This window comes from Schistocerca cancellata, chromosome 3 (genome assembly GCF_023864275.1).
Source record: "Schistocerca cancellata isolate TAMUIC-IGC-003103 chromosome 3, iqSchCanc2.1, whole genome shotgun sequence".
NCBI classification, from domain to species: Eukaryota; Metazoa; Arthropoda; class Insecta; order Orthoptera; family Acrididae; genus Schistocerca; species Schistocerca cancellata.
The window spans coordinates 873,023,107-873,048,727 of record NC_064628.1 but is presented as its reverse complement, the minus strand read 5'-3'; the positions used below and the strand labels follow the sequence as shown (position 1 = coordinate 873,048,727).

General features: G+C 44.3%; 1 protein-coding gene across 4 annotated transcripts in view; it reads left to right on the top strand.

Moving 5' to 3' along the window:
- Positions 1-10,546: 10,546 nt before the first annotated feature.
- LOC126175945 (tyrosine-protein phosphatase Lar) overlaps positions 10,547-25,621 on the top strand; it is a 546,759-nt gene continuing 531,684 nt past the window's right edge. For all 4 annotated transcript variants that reach the window (XM_049923024.1, XM_049923022.1, XM_049923023.1 and 1 more), the window contains exon 1: positions 10,547-10,832. In XM_049923024.1, coding sequence (XP_049778981.1) covers positions 10,667-10,832 — 166 coding nt within the window. In that variant the 5' untranslated portion in view covers positions 10,547-10,666. The remainder of the gene's footprint in view (positions 10,833-25,621) is intronic.

The window sequence follows — 25,621 nt, the reverse complement described above, 5'->3', positions numbered from 1 at the left end:
CTCGTCTCTGGTGCAGCAGTGGAACAGCGTAACGCATCGTACACTATCAGCGGTGACTGTTGCCGTTTATTAGGCTCGTTTCACACTGGGACACTTGTGACGGTCACCGGTGACGGTCACTGATAGAGATACCTTCGTTTGAATTGGAGCATTCACACCGGGACACTGCACTGAGTCACCGAATCACGGTGACCCAGCAGTGACTCACCCTCGCCACATGTGACGGACACCGACACTGTGTTCGCTGCGGTCACCGCCGGACATGCATTAGCTTGTATTCGAGTGTTCACATTGGGACACCGATCTCAGACACGGCATTGCAGAGTTGCCAACAGACAGGCAGCCGTTGCTGAGCCCAGTGGTTCTCCACATAGTGCAGCCATGAGTTTAGAGTTCAACACAGAAGATTTTATAAGTGAAGTGGAAAGTCGTCCCGTTATTTCGGATATGAAAAGCGATGACTACAGTAACAAAGTCATGAAAATAAAAGCGTGGCAAGAAATTATTACGAAGTTTGTGCCTGATTTCGATGAAAAGAGCATAGATGAAAGAAACAAAATTGGTAAGTTCTATATTCTTTTTTCACTTTAATACCGTATTTTTCGGACCACAACAATAGCGAAATATATTTATAGGTTAATAACCTACAAGGAGAATACTAGTAGTTCATCAAATGAAGTTTTTGACATTCGAAAATACTGAAAAAACTTCTTCTCAGATTGTCTCAGATCGTCATAAAGGGTGTAATACAATCCTTTCTCCAGCCGATCACGTAGCAGTGCATGTATGTGTAATGAACGTTTTGTCTTCATTCTCCTCCTCCTCATTACAAGTACTAACAACAGTTCCTCCTCGCTCGAGTCCATTTCACCAACTAATCAGTTGGCAACAGCTGCAGTGTGGGACACCAGTGACCCAGGAGTGTTCGCCACAGTCACCGGTGACCGTCACAAGTGTCCCAGTGTGAAACGAGCCTTACGGCGTGGGTTACGTGCGCGTCGTCCATTTCTCCGCCTACCTTTGACGAATATGCTGAAACGTGCTAGACGGCAGTGGTGTATGGGACGATATCACTGGGGACAGGCATGGCATCAGATAGTGTTTTCGGACGGATCCAGGTTCTGTTTGTTTGAAAATTATGAGAGCATTTTGGTTCGCCGCAGACATGAGGAGCGGCATCACAGTGACTGCATGCGCACACGACATACTGCGACAACTGGAGGCCTTATGGAGTGGGGTGGTACTGAATACAACCACAAATCACCAGGGCACCGTGACCAGTACGACGTACGTGAGTGACATCCTGCGATCCGTAGCCAAACCATTTCTGCACAACAACCCAGACGCCATTTTTCAGCATGACAATGCACGACTACATGTTGCTACACGAACACATTCCTGCTTGGAAGTCTTGTGCCCTGGCCCATCAGATCACCAGACCTGTCGCCAGTCGAAAATGTGTGGGGTATAATGAAATTATGGGTGCAGTGGTGTGACCCAATGCCGACCACCACTTTGGAACCAGATAAATGCAGCTTGGATGGCTGTACCACAAGACACCATTCGCGCCTTATACGCACCAGTGCCATCAGGCATGAAAAAAATTATCAGGGCCCATAGTGGACACTGTGCGTACTAGGCAACAGAACAAATGCTGAACCGAGGTGACCGACATGCTAACCACTTCTGCAGAATATGCTAATGTACATGTCCTGTGAATATGAACGTCCTATCTCTAGTCATTCAAGGTGTTCTGTTTTTTCTTTTTCTGAACATGAGTGTGTGCAGTGTCCTCGAATGGGTGGGGAAATGCACTTATCAAGAATAAAAATTTATTGAAGTATTGTCAAAAAAAGTAAAACTTAAATTCTCAATGTCGTATGTGCAATAAGATTGTACATCGAGCACCTGATACTCCCTTAATTGTAAAGGTCTGTTTTCTTATTATTTTTATAATTATTTTTATTCTCATTGCAAAGGAATTACAAGCTGTGTAAGTTGTTTGCTATCGATTTTTAGACTCAATATTTTGCTCTGACAGGTTCGCTGCTTTCTCAAAACTTTTGCGTTGTATTTTCTTCTTTGTAGGTTTCCTTTCACATTTTAGTCAAGAGGTCAGGTTTAAAATGTTTACATATTTGCATTTGATGATCTTCCTAGAGATATTCCTGCTGTTTACGATTGACAGAGCTTAAAATTCTAACGCTACATCGATCTGTTACTATGTAAATTTTCTATGTGGAAAGAAGGTTCTCAGTTACTTAAATTCGTTCATTTATCCAAATATTTGAGTTTGGAATATCAAGCTAGTCGGTATAATGTAATTTAATGAATAAAACAGCAAACTGCATTCACTACAGTAATGTTTTTCTTATCTTAATGACTTCCTGTTTAGCTTAGTGAAATAAAAGTTGCGAATGCCATTAAATAAAAGTTGCGAATGCTGTTATACTATGCTTGCAAACTGATAGTATACTTTGAACGAAGAAAATTTTATTGAATGTTTTTATTCCTGTCTGAATTACTCTTAACTTCATTCGTGAAGTGGTTTGCTACTCAGAAATACCAATTCGTTTATTTATCCAAATATTTGAGTTTGGAATATCAAGTTTTCTACTGTAATACCTTTTCTACAGTAATTTTTTCTTATCCTAATGACTTGTCGGTTAGCTTAGTGAAATAAAAGTTGCGAATGGTAGTATACTCTGAACGAAGAAAATTTTATTGAATGTTTTTATCCCTATCTGAATTGCCCTTAACTTCATTCGTGAAGCGGTTTGCTACAGAAAAATACCAGTTTTTATTGGCGATTCATTTCGGCTCTGCGAACTGCTGGAGATTAAGGAAGAATTATGACACTAATTGGGTCTATCCGCAGTTTGCCGCAGAGAAGTGCAGCGCTTCTCGGCGAGTTTTACGAACTGTTGCTGTTAATCCGAAATACCAATAGCGGGGCCCCTGGCGGCCGATACGTTTTGTTGCCGCTCTCTCGACTGATAGCGGCGCACCCAGGGATACGCTTAAGCGCCGCCTAATGAGTGGCTCCTACGCTCCTACGGTGGAGCAGCTCGTTAACAAGGCCAACCCCGGACGTGTTGCTCTCTCTGTATGCGAGCTATCGCTCCCACCCCCCACCCCTAAACAAACAATTAGCCGGCTCGTATTTCGTCGTTTAATCGTATCTCTCTGCCGCCATTATGCGTTATCGTCTTCCAGGCGGGACATAACTGCGCCCTCACGACCGTTGGCTCGGCGCGTTCGTCTCGTAGCAGAAAGGCACTCGTGGATAAATATAATGCGTGCCTGCAATCTTGTCGCCGACTTCGTGGTATGAATTTTGTGGAAGCTGTAATAATGCTGCTGCTTTCTAAACGTTTCAGTGATGTAATACGTTTGCATCGCTGTGGGCGTGGTTCAGGCCCGTCGATTTGGGAACATGCCTGGCATAGCGTGGGAAGTTCAGCAGAAGTTTAAATCACTCTTACATTCAGCCGGTGGCCCTTTTCTTCTCGCTAGGAAACGATGAAGTGTTCCCACGTGCTACGTTAAAGAGCGGCTGCGCTTTGCTGGAATAAAGTTTATTGCAGTTCAAATATTTCTGGTGCTAAACGTGTTTCGACTGGACATCAGTTTTCAATCATTTTGGAAGGCGATTTCCAGTCGCTGTTAAGTATTTCATACAATGCATAACGTACAATCTACGTGTATTTATAAATTATAGAGCGCAGCAAACAGTCGTCCATTTTTTTCAGGTTTTATTTGGCAAATCCAGATTTCGGCTAGAGCCTAGAGATTATCAGTGCTAAAAAATACAAGAAGTACATGGTAAGGTGATACAATAAAAAGTTATAAGTCATGGTTTATACATTAGATTACATACCACTATTTTCTAGTCTCGATGCATGTCAGCTACGTTTTGTTCGGGCGTCAGTCACAGTTCTTTGAATACTACTGTACAAAGAAGGTAGGCTGTGTGGAGAACCTTCCTAATAGAAGGTAACCTGAATCTACATGTACTTTATTATCACTTACCGTCACTACAGTACCTGCTTACAACAAACAACAAAAGCATGGAACAACCAGAAATGTTTTTCTGCTTGTTCCATGCTTTTGTCTTTTGTTGTATATGGAGTACGTTTTTATTGCTGTGCACAGGTACTGTGGTGATGGTTACGAACGGAAACCGTTAGTGACAATAAAGGACGTGTCGATAGCTTCGTGTCATGGATTTCATAAAGTGTTAATTATGAGATACCGTACAACTAAACTTAAGAAGAAGTGCAAGCAAAGTACGCAAACACACTACACTGATGAAGTTCGCAACTACGTACATAAACTACAAAAACATTATGAACGACACTGTGGAATGGTACTTGGCGAAAGACTCCATCGTAACCGATCGAACTGCAGCTAGTCTTTGTAAGTCCTTAAATAGATTCCAGGAGTGTTTACAGTTTAGCTTACACGCATTACTTAAATTTGTGTTTACATAGCAAAATACATACGAATGCTTTACAGTAGTGTAGAGTTGACAGTTATCATACGTTACATAAAAGGAATAAAATGTACTATGAAACGTTGAAACCGGTATAGCTTCATAAATGTGGACGTGAATTGTGACTATAATAGATTTACTGTTGGATATTGTGTTGTTGTTTGTACTTTATTTTCCCTAAAGAAAATCGAAAGCCAAATACCCGTAATATCCAGTCACGCTCTGCGACGTGTGGTGAACGATACATAAATTAAATAGTAGTAAGGTCATTTTATAGCGCACTTACCTGTATAACAGCGCAACCGACGACTATTGGCGCCGCTTTGAAGATGCCAGGGAATGGACTGTTCCCACACACTGCTCATGGTGGTACTGGTGTTCCCGCCTGTGTGTTTCTGCGTGATTACAGTAAAGCTGTGAATATGGAAGGGATTCTTATATGAAACTAGCTATCTATGAGTAATATTGTGCAGAGTCTCTTCAGGTGTATCACACTTCAACGAGAAAAGCAGTCATATGACAACGGTTCATCGGAAGGTGATTTTATGTGACGACAAATCGTTCCTCATTAAAAGAGAATGGTATCATATTGAGATTTTTTTGCATCATTTAGCAGTAGTCATTCTTTTGCAATGATGTACCGACAGCATATCTCACAACTGCCCTCTGAGCGAATCATATAACTGCCATCTGAGCGGATCATACGCAGTACTTATGTGGGAGTTGTCTACTCACTGCTTTAGGCCTTCCTGTTTTAGTTACCTATAAGTTGTAGATATCATGTCATAGTACTCCGCAGTATTCATTTCAGATTCCATCTCCATTTTCATATTTCACAGTCACCTTTCACTGCTAGTGTATTTCATGTGTGCTCTAACCGATTGTGTGTCACCCTGAAGCTAACAGAAGCCCCGGTGAGCCGGGGGAACTGGTCTCAGCTTCACATTGTCTAATACCTACAGAAACGTTATGCCAAGAGATGTTTTCAATGGAGGAAGCCAACAGTCCATTTTTAACCTCTGATCATCCTCTTTTTTAACTCTAAAAATTGTGAAGATACCCTCAGTTTCACTGAATGGTTTTTCATCTAAGATGGTAAGTCCAGTTGTTGATACAGCTAAGTAGTTAGTGATGTAAAAATCTCATACTTGTTTTGGGGCTTGGGGACTCATGTTTCTGCCCTTACAGAAGTGTATCCTTTTATGAATGTGGCGGATCATACCTTTCTCCATTCCGTAAATCTTCGTACTGCAGACAATAGTACGATTTTGTTTCTGTCATTTAACACGTTTCCTTAAGCTACCCAAAGCCCCTTGCCGTTGCCTAATTTCTAACACTTGTGGTGCTTCCAGCAGGTACTCGGGTATTTTCAGTGAAGATGACGACTTTTCGCAAAAAGCCTGGAATCCGGTTTCGCGTACCAGTCCGACACATATTTTCATTCGCATAGCGTATTCAATTACTTTTTCTGGGTCACCAGTCTTTCGTCTGGTTTGTTGCGGCCCGTCACGACTACCTCTTCTGTGCCAACCTCTTCAACCTAGTGTAGCACGTGCACCCAACGTCTTCAGTTATTTCTTGGGTGTATTCCAGTGTCTATCTTCCCCTACGATTTTTACCCACTACAACTCCCTCAACTACGAGGAAGTTATTCCCTGATGTATTGACACATGTTCTATCATCTTGTCCCTAGACCTCGTCGGTGTTCACCACATGTTGCTTTCCTCTCCAGTTGTACAGAGAACCTCCTCATCTGTAGTTCTATCAGCATACGTAATTTTCAACGTCCCTATATAGTAGCACATCTCAAACGCTATGATTCTGCTCTTCTCCGGTTTTCTCACAATCCGTAATTCACGTGCATACAATGCTGTGCTCCAAACGTACATTCTCAGAAATTTCTTCCTCTAATTAATTACATTTTAGTTCCGTAATTCTGTTTCTTCGCCGATATCATGTCACGTCTTCGCATCTTAATTGAGCTCATAATTCTTACTGGTACTCGTTTCATCAGTTAAATTGATTCATTGAGCATTCTCACCTATTGTGGAAAAAGTGAGTCTAACACTTCAGTCGACATTATTTTGTTTCATTTTACTGCTAGGCGAGTTCTTTTGTAGATTTTTTTCTGCCGATCATTTACAGATCGCGACTTTGATTAGTACCTGCTATACTGACAGATGTGTTTTTTTCAAGTGTCAGAGGGGAGCATCGCTTCACGTCTCTGACATTTGTGGTGTCAGCGGATGATTTGTGCGGAAACGGCATTCACTTATTTTACTGTTTTTAAAACTCTTTATTTGCCAATTTGCCAGCTTTCAAGCCACTGCAAGATCATCATTAGACGATGGTATTTACGGATAATTTAAATTTTATACCAAGGGCAACTTACCACTGGGATTGTGGCGTTGATGAAAATATTTAGGATTTGTATGAACTGATCAGAAGAAGTTTTTCGTACCTGAAGATCTGCGAATGTGTGTGGTCATGTGAGAACTGCGAATGAAAGGTAAGCCTCTACTAATAAAGTACTACCCGCCAATCTTCAGCATTTAATGTCTCACAATATCGGCTGAACGTTCGAACGACGGCACTGTGATGTACACCAATTCGTCGGGCGGTTCCCGTAAGATCAAGCCTTCTAGCCTAGCAGTGACATTGTGAGCACAGTCGAAATTTGGAATGACCCCTCGAGGCTTGGTGATAGCCTGACCAGCGTAAATGAGTTGCATTGTGCCAGCTTCTGAAATGCATTGGGAATGCAGATTTGTTCGTTCTTTTAGCTCAATTACACTTGTGCCTAGGCATTATAATTCCCTATGCTGTGCCAAAAGAATATTGAGGAAGTACCAAATTAGAAAAAATCTTAGACTGTGAGCAGTTTATAATCATCAGTACTGTAGTTCTAGCGGCTAACTGGGTTTGTGAAATGCATACCAGCGTCGCGTTCGTGCCGACCGGACGCCGTGTCATCCTATGAAATATGGCGTCATGCAGGTGGGGTCTGGAGGGGCATGGGGTCAGCACACCGCTCTGCCGTCCGTAGTCGGCTTCCCAAACACTGGAACCGCTACTTCTCGCTCAAATAACTCGTCGGTTGGCATCGCAAGGCTTTAGCACCGTGCCAGAACTTCCACCATGAAAAATATCCGTGGTAGTACCAAGATTTGACAGTTTTTTCCTCCGCAAGGCGGCCACACACGTTGGCCACTCAGCGACGTAGACGGATTTACGGGAACTCTGTATTTCTTGTTCCTGTAAATATCGACGATCTAATGGTGAGGATGCAGTGACTACGAAGCTGACTAATATGAACGTAAAGATGTTTGCTTCCACGACCATGTGCCTCAGCGGCTGTTATATATCAGTTCTTGTTGTTTTTTCCGACTTAACCTACCTGCAATTTAAGATAGTTATCACCTGAGCTGTGTCGCTACTGTTCGCAAATCACCTTCAGTGGTCATTCTGTAAACGTAATATAGATAGAACTTTTCTATATTTTATTATTTATACATTAAGAACAGTTTTTCTTCATAATTTTGGGCGTAAAATTTACCTAGGGTGTTTTCCCTCTTTTTCATACTTTTTTCGAAGTTCACTGGTTTTGCTCTCGTTGTTAGCGGATCTTGAAGTTACAAAAGACCTCCTTTCACCTTCTGCGATTTTTCGGATTGCTTACGCACGTCTTATGTGTATGTGTTTCTTGCACATAATTTTGTAAAAAATAACAAAACTCGACGTCATTGAAATACTACTGATTCTTTACAAATGAACACGCTAAAACTTTGTGCTGAACGTGGAATATATGAAGCTACAGTTCGCAAAAGACGAACAATCGCGGAAAGGGGAAAGAAAGTAAAACCAATTTTTTTTTTAACTTCAACCATCATCAGTTATTTTGCTTCCCAAACTCATCTACTACTTTAAATGTCTCGCTTCCTAATCTGATTCCGTCAGCATCATTCCATTATCGTCGTATGGCTTTTGTTGATGTTCATCTTATATCCTCTTTTCAAGACACTGTCCATTCCATTTAACTGCTCTTCCAGGTCCTTTGCTGTCTCTGACAGAATTAGACAATGTCATCAGCAAACCTCAAAGTTCTTATTTCTTCTCCCTGGACTTTAATTCCTGTTCGAATTTTTTCTTTTGTTTCTCTTGCTGCTTGCTCAATATACAGATTGATTAATATCGGAGATAGGCTACAACCCTACATCTACATCTACAGCTACATACATACTCCGGAATCCACCATACGGTGCGTGGCGGAGGGTACATTGTACCACAACCAGTATCCTCCCTCCCTCTTACACTCCTAAACAGAACGAGGGAAAAATGACTTCCTATATGCCTCTGTACGAGCCCTAATCTACCTTATCTTTGTGGTCTTTCCGCGAAATATAAATTGGCGGCAGTAAAATTATACTGCTATCAGCCTCAAATGCTGGTTCTCTAAATTTCCTCAGTAGCGATTCACGAAAAGAACGCCTCCTTTCCTCCAGAGACTCCCACCCGAGTTGCTGAAGCATTTCCGTAACACTCGCTCCCTTCTCATTCATTGCTTCGCTTTCGTGCCCCTCGACTCTTATAACTGCTATGTGGTGTGTGTACGAATTGTAAATAGCCTTTCGCTCCCTGTATTTTACCCCAGTCACCTTTAGAATTTGAAAGAGACAATTCCAGTCAGCATTGTAAAAAGCTTTCTCTAAGTCTACAAATGCTATAAACGTAGGTTTGCCTTTCCTCATCCTAAGTTAAGTCGTAGGGTCAGTATTGCCTCGCGTGGTCCAACTTTCTCCGGAATCCAAACTGTATATAAATAACATAATGTAGTAACATTATGTATACCGTATTTACAGAATGATCTCAGAAGATGCTTTGTAAATGAAAGCGGAAACGGTCAGGTGATGAACATTCTACATTTGCAGGAAGCGTAAGTTGGAACGAACAAAAACTGAAGCGAACGTAGAATTTTTAAATATACAAGGTTATTACAAATGATTGAAGCGATTTCACAGCTCTACAATAACTTTATTATTTGAGATATTTTCACAATGCTTTGCACATACATACAAAAACTCAAAAAGTTTTTTTAGGCATTCACAAATGTTCGATATATGCCCGTTTAGTGATTCGGCAGACATCAAGCCGATAATCAAGTTCCTCCCACACTCGGCGCAGCATGTCCCCATCAATGAGTTCGAAAGCATCGTTGATGCGAGCTCGCAGTTCTGGCACGTATCTTGGTAGAGGAGGTTTAAACACTGAATCTTTCACATAACCCCACAGAAAGAAATCGCATGGGGTTAAGTCGGGAGAGCGTGGAGGCCATGACATGAATTGCTGATCATGATCTCCACCACGACCGATCCATCGGTTTTCCAATCTCCTGTTTAAGAAATGCCGAACATCATGATGGAAGTGCGGTGGAGCACCATCCTGTTGAAAGATGAAGTCGGCGCTGTCGGTCTCCAGTTGTGGCATGAGCCAATTTTCCAGCATGTCCAGATACACGTGTCCTTTCTGCACGCGTTCAACCGTTTCTTCGCTCACTGCAGGCCGACCCGTTGATTTCCCCTTACAGAGGCATCCAGAAGCTTTAAACTGCGCATACCATCGCCGAATGGAGTTAGCAGTTGGTGGATCTTTGTTGAGCTTCGTCCTGAAGTGTCGTTGCACTGTTATGACTGACTGATGTGAGTGCATTTCAAGCACGACATACGCTTTCTCGACTCCTTTCGCCATTTTGTCTCACTGCGCTCGCGAGCGCTCTGGCGGCAGAAACCTGAAGTGCGGCTTCAGCCGAACAAAACTTTATGAGTTTTTCTACGTATCTGTAGTGTGTCGTGACCATATGTCAATGAATGGAGCTACAGTGAATTTATGAAATCGCATCAATCATTTGTAATAGCCCTGTATTATAAAGCAGCTAGTCACAGTTGCCGTGCAGATCATCCGCTGTGGCAGCGTTGACGGTCCAGAGTGGACGAGGCGGGTTGTAGCGGGTACCGGTGCTGACGGACGCGTGTGCGGTCCCGTGTTGCAGACCCGCCGGAGATCACGCAGCGGCCGCGCGACCTGACGGTGAAGGCGGGCGGCGTGGCGGCGTTCGTGTGCGGCGCGCGCGGCGACCCCACGCCCAGCATCACGTGGCGCAAGAACGGCAAGCGCATGTCCAACACGCAGTCGCGCTACCTGCTGCACGACTTCGCGGGCGGCTCGCTGCTGCGCATCGAGCCGGTGCGCGTGCAGCGCGACGAGGCCGCCTACGAGTGCTACGCCGAGAACGGCGTGGGCGACGCCGTCAGCGCCACCGCCAACCTCGTCGTCTACGAGGGTGAGTACCCGCCGTCCACTGTACACTTTCGGCACTCACCGGCAGCCGGCCGCGAGCCTGTTGCGTCCGGCCGTCTGCGGATCGGTACCGAAATATCTCTGGAGCACGCGAAGAGAAAAATTTTGCGAGTAATAAAACATTTGCCATCTTTCTGATTTGCAGCTCCTTGTATTGGCCGTGTTTGCAGTCAAAATGTTTGGATGTGAGGTCCGCCAGTTATGCAAAACACCGTTTTTCTCAGTACGCAAACATGTTTCGGCACCACTGTGCCATCATCAGCGGGTTTTCGTTTTTTTTTATTCTTTACATTTAGTGAACATGAATTTTCTGGATCACTTTTGTGTTAATTATTACAGGTATCTTGCCATGTTTTCGTGTGGCAAGCCTTCCATTCTCCGCATCATGCTGGGGTATTGTGATGCATACCTAACTATAACAAATATTTTCCACAAATAACGTAGTAAAACACTTATCACTGCACCAGAAAACAGTGTGATTGTGGTTTGTTCGAACCAAATGCTTATTCGATGTTAAGAAAAGTTCTGTTTTTCAGGAAAGTTTGCTGCCCAAAAAGCAAAACGCGCGTAATAGTTTTAATGTCTCATTGCTGTGAATGAGGAGTGGGTGCTGAGGGTCTGGCCAAATCTTTTCGTCACTCCATGTGTATTTCGACTACACGATAGTATTTTTGAGCGCCCAGGTCCCATTTGTCACTGTTGCATTTCTGAAGTTGACTGGTTGCTCTAGAACAGGGCTTCCCAACCTTTTAAGCTGCCGGACCCCTTCTTCAGTCGAAAATCCATGGCGAACCTCTAGTCAGACAGGATCACAGTAGCTTTAAATTACAGAGCGAAACCCGTGGGGACTGAAAGCTTCTTAATGGAAGTGCTATGTTCCCAATATATTTCAATCTTAAATTATTGTTATTTTGAAAAGTATCATTCTTTGTAACTGTTGTAGATAAAACAAAAGAAAAGAAAACTGGAAAAACATGAAAACGAAAATTGTAAGATGTACGACCTGTTTTAAACATCAGCTAACAGGTCTATAATTTGGCAATAAATAAATAAATAAAGTAAATGTTCCCAATGACCCCCCCCCCCCCCCCCCCCGGAGTATCAATAGTCTTTGGTTTAGAGATGAATGAAAACAACTTGAAATTAACTACCCAGTTTGAATTCCCACTGTATCCAGACACTTACTAGTGGATTTACTTCCTTTGTTCAACACACTGTAGCCTGATTAAAATTACTTGGTAATTGAAATTTCACAGGATGAAGCTGTCTTCCTCCAAGAGCAATCGACGTCACGTCCAAACTGTTCGTTGTTGACAAGCTGCTGCTTATGGTCTGTTCACTTCCACTATTTCGCTACTGTTGTGTAAGGAGCATGCATATTTCGTAACAGTCGTGTGTGTGGGGGGGGGGGGAGGTGTGGTTTTTCGTGAAATCCGAAGAAAAATGTTCAAGTGTATGTAAAGTCTTCCTTTGGTCGTCCTCCCTCCTCATTCATTTCAATCGGTAACTTCCCTTGTTGTGAAGGCGATGGAGAAACTGCACCCTTCTTCAGTGATGCTGATCTCAGCCACCGATCCACGTTAGAAGTAATAAACTGGTCAAAAATCGACTTACGAAATAGGTAGTGCACTGACAAAGCAAGTTTAACATTTAATGATGCCTGGGGCCGCATACGTGCCAGCGAGCGCTGTGATTGGTCGACAAAGCTCGCTCCGCGCATGCGTAAAATGTTTCAGTGCAGAGCCGCGGCACAACGACCCCCGTATTGTTGCTGAACAGTCGATCAGAGAAGCCGCTTCTCCGGCACTAAACTGCGTATACGTTCTCACTTAGGAACCGCAAAGGCTGCTCGGGGATACGACTTGAATTAAAAGTACACATGTTTTAATAAAAGTAGACATGAAACTTCCTGGCAGATTAAAACTGTGTGCCGGGCCGAGACTCGAACTCGGGACCTTTGCCTTTCCCGGGCAAGTGCTCTACCAGCTGAGCTACTGAAGCACGACTCACGCCCCGTCCTCACAGCTTTACTTCCGCCAGTACCTCGCCTCCTACCTTGCAAACTTTACAGTTCTCCTGCGAACCTTGCAGAACTAGCACTCCTGAAAGAAAGGATATTGCGGAGACATGGCTCAGCCACAGTCTGGGGGATGTTTCCAGAATGAGGTTTTCACTCTGCAGCGGAGTGTGCGCTGATATGAAACTTCCTGGCAGATTAAAACTGTGTGCCGGACCGAGACTCGAACTCGGGACCGTTGCCTTTCGCGGGCAAGTGCTCTACTAACTGAGCTACTGAAGCACGACTCACGCCCCGTCCTCACAGCTGTACTACCGCCAGTACCTCGTCTCCTACCTTCCAAACTTTACAGAAGTTCTCCTGCGAACCTTGCAGAACTAGCACTCCTGTAAGAAAGGATATTGTGGAGACATGGCTTAGCCACAGCCTGGGTGATGTTTCCAGAATGAGATTTTCACTCAGCAGCGGAGTGTGCGCTGCTCATTTTGGAAACATCCCCTAGGCTATGGCTAAGCCATGTCTCCGCAATATCCTTTCTTTCAGGAGTGCTAGTTCTGCAAGGTTCGCAGGAGAACTTCTGTAAAGTTTGCAAGGTAGGAGACGAGGTACTGGCGGAAGTAAAGCTGTGAGGACGGGGCGTGAGTCGTGCTTGGATAGCTCAGTTGGTAGAGCACTTGCCCGCGAAAGGCAAAGGTCTCGAGTTCGAGTCTCGGCCCGGCACAGAGTTTTAATCTGCCAGGAAGTTTCATACCAGCGCACACTCCGCTGCAGAGTGAAAACCTCATTCTGGAAAAGTAGACATGTTTTTCACACGAAAAAAAAGTGATGAATTAGATTTTCACATTTTTTATTTTACACGATTTGGTGAAAGGTGGCCGCGGACCCCCTAGAGAGAGCCGGCGGACCCCTTAGGGGGTCCGGGGACAACAGGTTGTGAAGCCCTGCTCTAGAAGAATATCCGTTTACACGACTTTCGGAACATACGCTGACCTGCCAACGCAGGCCGAACGCAGCGTCACAGCTGCTCTGTTGGATTGTTGCTCCCGGCCTGCTGCCGTGAGCCTTCTGGGGGCGCGGGATTGTGTAAGACGGCGGCTGCCGCCTCGGGCCGCTGCGCCAGTAGCTCGGCAGGCCGTATTATCACGACGGCGCGGTTGCGTTATTGCTGGTGCCGCGAGACTGCCGAGCCGCGTAACGTTTATACCAAACACGAGAGGCCCCGCGAAGGCAGAAAATTGAGTTTGCCTGCGAGATGGGCGCGCCGCTGATACGCGCCCTCGCCGTGATTCGGCGCCGGCCTGCGCCACTCCGTTCCGAGTCTGAATTAGTGCGCGCCGCGCCGCGGGCTGCGCAAACACTGTGCGCTCTGAGGCGCACCCAGCCACAGGGCTCTGGCTGCCGCCGCTGCTGCTGCTGCTGCTGCTGCTGGCAACAGCACTGGCTCTCGCTCTATATTTTCGAGTCATCGGGCTGCTGATTGGTTTCATGCGGCCCGCCACGAATTCATCTCCTCTGCCAACCTCTTCAATATATTCCAGTCTCTCTTCCTCTGCAGTTTTTACTTGCTACAGCTCTCTCCAGTGCCATGGAAGTTATTCCTTGATGTCTCAGCAGATGTCCTGTCGTCGTTCCCCTTCTTATTGTCACTGTTTCCTATATATCCCTTTCTTAGCCGATTCTGCAGAGACACTTCTCATTCCTTATCAGTCCGCCTAATTTTCAACATTCTTCTGAAGCTCCACATTTCAGATGCTTCGATTCTCTTACACTACTCGCCATTAAAATTGCTACACCACGAAGATGACGTGCTACAGACGCGAAATTTAACCGACAGGAAGAAGATGCTGTGATATGCAAATGATTAGCTTTTCAGAGCATTCACACAAGGTTGGCGCCGGTGGCGACACCTACAACGTGCTGACATGAGGAAAGTTTCCAACCCATTTCTCATACACAAACAGCAGTTGACCGGCGTTGCCTGGTGAAACGTTGTTGTGATGCCTCGTGTAAGGAGGAGAAATGCGTACCATTACGTTTCCGACTTTGATAAAGGTCGGATTGTAGCCTATCGCGATTGCGGTTTATCGTATCGCGACATTACTGCTCGCGTTGGTCGAGATCCAATGACTGTTAGCAGAATATGGAATCGGTGGGTTCAGGAGGGTAACGCGGAACGCCGTGCTGGATCCCAACGGCCTCGTATCACTAGCAGTCGAGATGACAGGCATCTTATCTGCATGGCTGTAACGGATCGTGCAGTCACGTCTCGATCGCTGAGTCAACTAAGGGGGACGTTTGAAAGACATCCATCACGATGTCCATTTGCACGAACAGTTCGACGATGTTTGCAGTAGCACGGACTATCAGCTCGGAGACCACGCCTACGGTTACCCTTGACGCTGCAACACAGACAGGAGCGCCTGCGATGGTGTACTCGACGACGAACCTGGGTGCACGAATGCCAAATCGTCATTTTTTCGGATGAATCCAGATTCTGTTTATAGCATCATGATGGTCGCATCCGTGTTTGGCGACATCGCGGTGAACGCACATTGGAAGCGTGTATTCGTCATTGCCATACAGGCGTATCACCCGGCGTGATGGTATGGGGTGCCATTGGTTACACGTCTCGGTCACCTCTTGTTCGCATTCACGGCACTTTGAACAGTGGACGTTACATTTCAGATGTGTTACGACCCGTGGCTCTACCCTTCATTCGATCCCTGCGAAACCCTAAATTTCAGCAGGTTAATGCACGACCGCATGTTGCAGGTCCTGTACGGGCCTTTCTGGATACAGAAAATGTTCGACTGCTGCCCTGGCCAGCACATTCTCGAGATATTTCACCAACTGAAAACGTCTGGTCAATGGTGGCCGAGCAACTGGCTCGTCACAATACCCCAGTCGCTACTCTTGATGAACTGTGGTATCGTGTTGGAGCTGCATGCGCAGCTGTACCTGTACACGCCATCCAAGCTCTGTTGGGCTTAATGCCCAGGCGTATCTAGGCCGTTATTACGGTCAGAGGTGGTTGTTCTGTGTACTGATTTCCCAGGATCTCTGCACCCATATTGCGTGAAAATGTAGTCACATGTCAGTTCTAGGATAATATATTTGTCCAATGAATACCCGTTTTTCATCTGCATTTCTTCTTGGTGTAGCAATTTTAATGGCCAGTAGTGTATTTTCCGGTTACCCCACTGTCTTTGATTCACTACCGTACAAAGCTGTGCTCCAAATGTACATTCTCAGAAATGTGTTCCTCAAATTAAGGTTTATCTCTGACACTAGTAAACTTCTTTCGGCCAGGAATGCTAGTCTACCTTTTATGTCCTCTTTTCTCCGTTCATCATGGGTTACTTCGCTGCCTAGGTTGCATAATTCCTTTACTTCCTCTACTTTGCAATCATTAATTTCGAAGATGGGTTTCTCGCTGTCCTCCTCTTGCTACTTCTCATTACTTTCGTCTTTCTTCAGTTTTATCTCAATACGCAGTATTTATTGATTATGCTGCTCATTCTATTCAGCAGATCCTGTAATTCTTCACACTTTCTCTGAGGGTAGTAAAGTCGTTAGCGAATCTTATCATTGATATCCGCTCAACCTGAATTTTAATCCCACTCATCAATCTTCATTCTATTTCTGTCTTTGCTTTTTCGATGTGTAGGTTGAACAGTAGGGGCGAGACACTGCACTCCTGTCTGATACCATATTTAATCCGAGCACTTGGTTCTTGGTCTTTCCATTTTATTCTTCCATACTGTTTGACATCTACCGATGTTTTTCCGGCGTACAAATGTCGCGCTAGATCAGAATGCTAGAGGTTAGATGGCTAAATCGAACAACAGATGAGTAGGTACTGAATCGAACTCATGACAAAATAAATTTGTTAAATAAGTGATTGGTTGATAGGACATATCACAAGGAATCAAGGAATTGCCAGTTTGGTAATGAAAGGAATTGGGCTGGAGGGTGTAAACGTTGCAGAGGGAGATCATGTATGTTCTGGTGGTTACACAAATATGAAGAGGCTTGCGCAGGAGAGATTAGCGTGGAGAGCTGCAGCAAACCAATCTTTGTATAAAAACGACAACATCTATGAATATTACAGAACCATAAGTTCATCAGTTTAATAAGTCGTGGCTGCAGAATTGTGACAGGAAGTATTTAGTGATGGAGGAAGATCAGTTTGGGTTCCAGAGAAATGTAGGAATAGTTGAAAACAATGGAACCTTACGGTTTACCTTACAAGACAGACAGAAGGAAAGCATTTGTATTGTAGACTAAGAGAAAGCTTTTGGTAATGTTAACAGGAATGTACTCTTTAAAATTTTGAATGAAGCAGAAATGAAAACAGGGAGCGAAAAGCAATTTACAACTTGAGCAGAAACTGGACTGCAGCTATAAGATTGCAACGACATGAAAGCGAAGCTGAGGCTGAGAAATAACATCCTCGATGTTATTGAAACTGTACACTGGCCACGCAATAAATGAAAATTTGGGGAAATGAAATAAAAGTTTAAGGAGAAGTAATAAAAACTTTGACGTTGATAATGCATTGTAATTCTACCATAAATGGAAAAGCACTTAGAGGAGAAGTTGAATGGAATAGATAGTGTCATGAAACGAGATTATGAATATCAACAATAGTAATGGTATGTAGGAAAATTAATTAAATTATGCTAAGGGAATTAGATTAGAAAGTTAGACACTATAAGTAGTAGATGAGTTTTGTTATTTGGGAAACAACTGACGATGGTCGAAGAAAAGCCTGTATAAAATGCAGACTAGCAACAGCAAGAAGAGCTTTTCTGAAAACGTAGAATTTGTTAACATCTAGTATTAATTTAAGTGTTAGGAAGTATCTTCTGAAAATATTTGTCTGGAATGTTGCCCCTTATGGAAGTAAAACGTGGTCAATAGCCAATACAGACAAGAAAAGAACAGAAATATTAAATGTGGTGCTATAGAAGAATACTGAAGGTTAGGTATGTATATCGAGTAACTAGTAAAGAGCCACTGAATAGAACTAGTAAAAAAAGAAGTCTGTGGCAGAACTTGACTTGAAAGAAGGGATCGGTTGATACGACACACTGTGAGGCATTAGCGAATCGTCAGTTTGGTAATACAGGTAAGTGTGGTCGATAACAGCTGTAGAAGGAGGGCTAGGCAAGCAGACAGTAAGCAGGTTCAGATGGATGTAGGCTGCACTACTTGCTAAGAGAAGAAGGGCCTTGAGCAGGAATGAGTAGCGTGTGGAGCAACATCAAACCTATCTTAGGACTAAATACAACAATTGTTATAACCGAGCCCCTAGCAATAGAAACTAAAATCCACAACCTGCTTCGATCTACTTGTTGTGATTCATAGTTTCATCAAGGTTACAGGTTTACGGCCGTTTGGAATCGATCTATACTGAAAGTGACTTTGTCACAATTTTGGAGCAGTTCTGTCCAGTGTCTTTATTTCACCACAGGCCCTAGGACAGTCTTTGAATATTACGAAATAATTTTAGGTTCTGGTGGCTTTAATACTGGATAGTCTTCTCAAACTTAAGGCAGTTATACTTTATTGTTCATTTTAATCGATATCCACTCAACCGGACGTGCATTGTTTGGCGATACTGGTGAAATGTGACATCTATGGTCACACTGCATAGTATTCTAAATTTAATCATCATGCGTATATGTCCCTTAACTTGATTAGATTAGTAACGCATAGAGTGAATATTTCGACTAACTATGTGATACTACTTGGCAAGACAACTTGTTTTGTTAATGAAATTCCCTTTTTAAATTCAAACAGCCTCAACGGGAACAGGTCTATTATTTTAAAACTGAAAATAACTCTGTTTAAAAGCCTCGAAAGCGACTTTATGATCAGTAATAATAATTATATTTAATGAATGAAATGTGTGAAAGAATTAGAACAAACCCTGGTATGGCATGAAATTTTATAAAATGATCGCCATGCATGAATTTTTGTGTGGTAGGGAGACCTGGATCAAAAATAAATTACCCGAGCAGAATAAAACTAGTAAAATTAAATTATTTAGACAGCATCGAAAACGAACCTTGCTAAAAGAACAGAAGATCTAAATTCAGTTCTTTTTTTCAGTATTCAATAACAGATACTAGTTGTATTCAGATTCTATGACTATGGTTTCGGTAGTTTACTAACTTTTGAAAAAGCTTGGCAGTGACACCAAAAAAGCGTTAGGAAATCTAAAGCTTTCAAAATGAAAATCCAGTAGAAATGCCTTATGTTATTCTGTGATAATTATCGAGTCGTCGTCGATTTTCGAAGTGCCTATGTTGTCAAACATCCTAGTTTCTCTGATAAAATATTTTTTTTCATTCGTGTTTGTTGTATCCACATTCTAGCAGTTACAAAATAGCTGCTGTTATTCTGGTCGCTTCTCTTATTCTTCCCGATTCTGAGAAAATTGTCTAGCAAGGTTTTTGTCGTTTCAGGCGTCTCGAATGGTATAACATCATCGCGATAGTTTTTGTTATAATATTCATGTGAATCTATCTCCGTGTTCAACCGACTGAAACTCCAGCTGTTTGCGCAAATTGATCGCTAGCTGCCAGGGGCAACTAGCAGCGCAAGAGCTGTAACGATGTTTTTCGTAGAAATAATTTTCCATTAATTCAGTTGTTTTCCGTTTTTTTCTTCCGAAATGACGCACTTACTAATTTTCAGGTTTATATGAACGTGAGTTCTGATTACAGATGTAAACATGTTGTTACTATGTTTTTAATAATGCGTATGGCTCGGACAGAATCTGTATTTTGTATTGCTGCAAGATATTATACTGAATGGCGAGTAAAATAGTCATTTGTAGCTAGACTGATTTTGCAGCCTGCAATAGAACGCGTAAGTGTATTGTGGTCGCACATGTTGCGTGATCTGCTGATTGTGGTGTGGTTGATTTACAGCAGCATTTGCATACTCATTGCGGAATGAACAGCGGTGTGTCTATTCAGAATACGAACCTCTCCGCGAGAAGTCTTCTTTGCCTCTCTTAGTTCATTGTTCGTGGTACAGACCTCTACGGTAAATTAGATTTGTGTGTTGGAGGAGGGGGGGGGGGGCGGCGGGAGAAGGGAGAGGGAGGATCCCTCATTACTGTGTTAGCAAAGTAAAGAACGCGAGATATGCCGGTGTTCTGCACAGTAATTCACTTTTCCATTCGTTGCTTTTGCAAATGCAGAACAGTATCATGTGACGTGTGGTCCTTATTGTCATAACATTCAAGTCATTTCAGTAGGAGGTACTTTGGCGCAACTCACTATTCACTTGTCTCTACTCAGCTGGGTGATGACGAAATGCCTTATTCATGTATGCGTAAAATATGAACGCCCATCATTAACGGAATTTGCATAAATTACTCCCAAACCACGAGAATACATCATGAAAAGAAACGATTTGCAGCCCAATCCTGTACCATTTCTGTTACACTCTCTCCCATATTTCGCGATAATACAAAACGTGCTACCTTTCTTTGAACTTTTTCGATGTACTCCGTCAGTCCTATCTGGTAAGGATCCCACACCGCGCAGTAGTATTCTAAAAGAGGACGGACAGGCGTAGTGTAGTCAGTCTCCTTAGTAGGTCTTTTACATTTTCTAAGGGTCCTGCCAATAAAACGCAGTCTTTGGTTAGCCTTCCCCACAACATTTTCTATGTGTTCTTTCCAATTTAAGTTGTTCGTAATTGTAATACCAAGGTATTTAGTTGAATTTACGGCTTTTGGATTAGACTGATTTATCGTGTAACGGAAGTTTGAGTTCCTTTTGGTACTCATGTGGATGACCTCACACTTTTCGTTATTTAGGGTCAACTGCAACCTTTCGCACCATTCAGTTATTTTTTCTAAATCGTTTTGCAGTTTGTTTTGATCTTCTGATGACTTTATTAATCGATAAACGACAGCGTCATCTGCAAACAATCGAAGACGGCTGATCAGATTGTCTCCCAAATCGTTTATATAGATAAGGAACAGCAAGGGCCTATAACACTACCATGGGGAACGCCTGAAATCACTTCTGTTTTACTCGATGACTCCGTCCATTACAACGAACTGTGACCTCTCTGACAGGAAATTGCAAATCCAGTCACATAACTGAGACGATATGCCATAAGCACGCAATTTTACTACGAGCCGCTTGTGTGGTACAGTGTCAAAAGGCTTCCGGAAAGTTAGTTCGTAGGAAGCTCATATCCGCAATCCAAACTGCCAAAGAAGCTTTTAAGTATTAAGTTATGATGAAAACCTTCGTCGCTACTCCCCCGGCGTCTTCCTTTTGTTGCAGCAACATAATCAGTTCCGTCTGCAGAAGACACGAGTTCAGTATCGCTGGCTAAATGTAACATTAACACTCGCGCACTCTGGTCATACCCAGCTGACAAGCAGGAGGGCTTCGCATCGAATCGTACGTCATTGCATAAATATCAGTGGACAGCGACGGGAGGCAATCAGAGCTGGCTTTAGGAGCACATGTGCGGTAATATTGAAGCTCCGCTTAGCCACTGTACATCACGATAGCGGGGCCAGTAGATTAGCTCCATCAAAAGTACATTAATATGTAGTTAAGGCAGGGTTAATGCGGGTGACACGCCTGCCTATAGGCGGCGCAAAGCCCGTTAATCACGCGGTATTTCACCTGCTGCGCGCGGCGAAGGGGATTCCCTGATAGCCACAGGGCTGCCAACGCCGCGGAACAAAAGAGGACGAGCTGCCCGACATTGTGGTTACTGTACAGTAATGTATGAAAATTATAAAGGCAGCGTTGCATATTGACGTCGAGTTCATGTTCATGGATCACACAATCCACCAGCAACCCTCCGATTCGTTAAAGAATTAAACTCCCGTGTATAAAGCAGCTTCAAACGTCTGATTGCTTTACAAATGAGTTAATGTGTTAAATATTTGCCTTTAAACATTTCAGAGACAAAATTTTAGGAAAGATTGGAAATTAAGCGTAAATGTGTTGGAAGTTGCTAAGTGCTCTCATTGTGAAACACTGGACGAATATAAACAGGGCAATTTGCACCCCATTTTAAGCATTTCACGTATCTCAATGGTTATGAAGTCATATAATGGCTCTGAGCACTATGGGACTCAACTACTGAGGTCATTAGTCCCCTAGAACTTAGAACTAGTTAAACCTAACTAACCTAAGAACATCACACACATCCATGCCCGAGGCAGGATTCGAACCTGCGACCGTAGCGGTCTCGCGGTTCCAGATTGCAGCGCCTAGAACCGCACGGCCACTTCGGCCGGCTATGAAGTCATATACACTGAACTATGTGTCGTACCATGATACAATCTTACAGGTACGGTCGGTGATATATGTGGATACTATATGCAGAATGTGTTACGGAGTTAGTAGTAAAGAAGTTTTAAATTTAAACTTAGAGCCCGATATTGAAGTTTTACTGGGCGCCACTTTAAGTAAACGCTGGTTTTGCACGTGTATAAAAGCTCATGACGTCATATCTCCAAACTATGTGACGTACAACGATATAATTTTACAGATACAGATAGTGGTATATATGGATACTGTCTGAAAACTGTGTTCCGAATAGAAATAGTAGTCAAGAAGTTCAGATGGTTCAAATGGCTCTGAGCACTATGGGACTTAACATCTGAGGTCATCAGTCCCCTAGAACTCAGAACTACTTAAACCTAACTAACCTAAGAACATCACACACATCCATGCCCGAGGCAGGATTCGAACCTGCGACCGTAGCAGTCGCGCGGTTCCGGACTGCGCGCCTAGAACCGCTAGACCACCGCGGCCGGCAGTAAAGAAGTAATAAACTAAAACGTCATGTATAGTGCTTAAGTGTGACTGCATGAAAAGCCAAAACGTAGTTAGAGATGAAATTTTTTCCGTTCACCAATTTGCGGGCGGGGGGTGTCGGCGATTGAAAATTTCTAAAAGATTTGAAATTACATGTGAAGTTCGTTGGAAGCATATATGAAGGTAGTATCTGTTCCCGAAAGAACAGATACCATTAATGACCGTGCAGCTTCTCTAGAATGAAATGATAATTAAATCGACACCCTAGCTGCAAACAGGCGTTTATATACATCATTGAGGACATTTTCAACATGTCCCCAATTATGTGTAGCAACTCCTGCTTGCAGATAGGGTGTCGATTTAATTATCATTTCATTCGTTGGAAGTCGCTAAGTACATTGATTTTCAAATATTGGACAAATGAAACTCGGGTATTTGTGGGCCGTGAGTTACGCAGCTTCATGGCAAACACGGTGTTTCTAACTATAGTACTTGCCTACTCTGTCAAACTTTTAACTCAGACTTTTAACGTAAGATTATACCTCTTAATGATGAGATTATGATAACATTTAAACTTCTGAGTTAGGCCAATAATTAACTGAAATACTGAAGACAAAATTTTTGTGCCACTCTGCAGCAACTGATGCTAAGTGCCGGGATGTGTGTTCGTAATATACACTCCTGGAAATGGAAAAAAGAACACATTGACACCGGTGTGTCAGACCCACCATACTTGCTCCGGACACTGCGAGAGGGCTGTACAAGCAATGATCACACGCACGGCACAGCGGACACACCAGGAACCGCGGTGTTGGCCATCGAATGGCGCTAGCTCCACAGCATTTGTGCACCGCCGCCGTCAGTGTCAGCCAGTTTGCCGTGGCATACAGAGCTCCATCGCAGTCTTTAACACTGGTAGCATGCCGCGACAGCGTGGACGTGAACCGTATGTGCAGTTGACGGACTTTGAGCGAAGGCGTATAGTGGGCATGCGGGAGGCCGGGTGGGCGTACCGCCGAATTGCTCAACACGTGGGGCGTGAGGTCTCCACAGTACATCGATGTTGTCGCCAGTGGTCGGCGGAAGGTGCATGTGCCCGTCGACCTGGGACCGGACCGCAGCGACGCACGGATGCACGCTAAGACCGCAGGATCCTACGCAGTGCCGTAGGGGACCGCACCGCCACTTCCCAGCAAATTAGGGACACTGTTGCTCCTGGGGTATCGGCGAGGACCATTCGCAACCGTCTCCATGCTACGGTCCCGCACACCGTTAGGCCGTCTTCCGCTCACGCCCCAACATCGTGCAGCCCGCCTCCAGTGGTGTCGCGACAGGCGTGAATGGAGGGACGAATGGAGACGTGTCGTCTTCAGCGATGAGAGTCGCTTCTGCCTTGGTGCCAATGATGGTCGTATGCGTGTTTGGCGCCGTGCAGGTGAGCGCCACAATCAGGACTGCATACGACCGAGGCACACAGGGCCAACACCCGGCATCATGGTGTGGGGAGCGATCTCCTACACTGGCCGTACACCACTGGTGATCGTCGAGGGGACACTGAATAGTGCACGGTACATCCAAACCGTCATCGAACCCATCGTTCTACCATTCCTAGACCGGCAAGGGAACTTGCTGTTCCAACAGGACAATGCACGTCCGCATGTATCCCGTGCCACCCAACGTGCTCTAGAAGGTGTAAGTCAACTACCCTGGCCAGCAAGATCTCCGGATCTGTCCCCCATTGAGCATGTTTGGGACTGGATGAAGCGTCGTCTCACGCGGTCTGCACGTCCAGCACGAACGCTGGTCCAACTGAGGCGCCAGGTGGAAATGGCATGGCAAGCCGTTCCACAGGACTACATCCAGCATCTCTACGATCGTCTCCATGGGAGAATAGCAGCCTGCATTGCTCCGAAAGGTGGATATACACTGTACTAGTGCCGACATTGTGCATGCTCTGTTGCCTGTGTCTATGTGCCTGTGGTTCTGTCAGTGTGATCATGTGATGTATCTGACCCCAGGAATGTGTCAATAAAGTTTCCCCTTCCTGGGACAATGAATTCACGGTGTTCTTATTTCAATTTCCAGGAGTGTAGATAGGTTGATTACGCCAACGGCCTCGCTGAAGGGTAACACGGTTCCCGTCAGATTACCGATGTTAAGCGCTATTGGGCTTGGTTAGCACGTGGATGGGTGATCGCTCGGGTCTGCCGAGCGCTGTTGACAAGCGAGAAGAATCACTCAGCCCCTGCGAGACCAGCTGAGGAGCTGTTTCACTGAGATGTAGCAGCTCCGGTCACGAAAACTGACAACTGCCTGGAGAGATGTGTGTTGATCACATGCCCCTCCATATCCGCATCCGTCCGCAGCTCGTGGTCGTGCGGTAGCGTTCTCGCTTCCCGCGCCCGGGTTCCCGGGTTCGAGTCCCGGCGGGGTCAGGGATTTTCTCTGCCTCGTGATGACTGGGAGTTGTGTGATGCCCTTAGGTTAGTTAGGTTTAAGTAGTTCTAAGTTCTAGGGGACTGATGACCATAGATGTTAAGTCCCATAGTGCTCAGAGCCATTTGAACCATTTATCCGCATCCAGTGACGCCTCTCGGCTCATGATGACACGGCAGTCGATCGGTAGCGTTGGGCTTCCGAGGCCTGTTCGGACGAAGTTTAGTTTTAGTTTTTTACGTCGACTATAGGGCATGCTAGAGTGCTTTATTTTCACATGAAATATTTATTATTAACTTATCACTCAAGAGAATAATTTAGGAAACAGATAACTCTCAGTTTATTTGTACTCCTCGACCAATTTTCTAACGACGTCACACTACTTGACCGCAGCTGTGATATCATACGGGCAAGCGAAGCGTCATAACCGATTGAGGCAAATGTTGGTAAAGCTAAATCTTTATGGAATTTGAACTAAATCAGTTTGTAATACCTATATGGGCA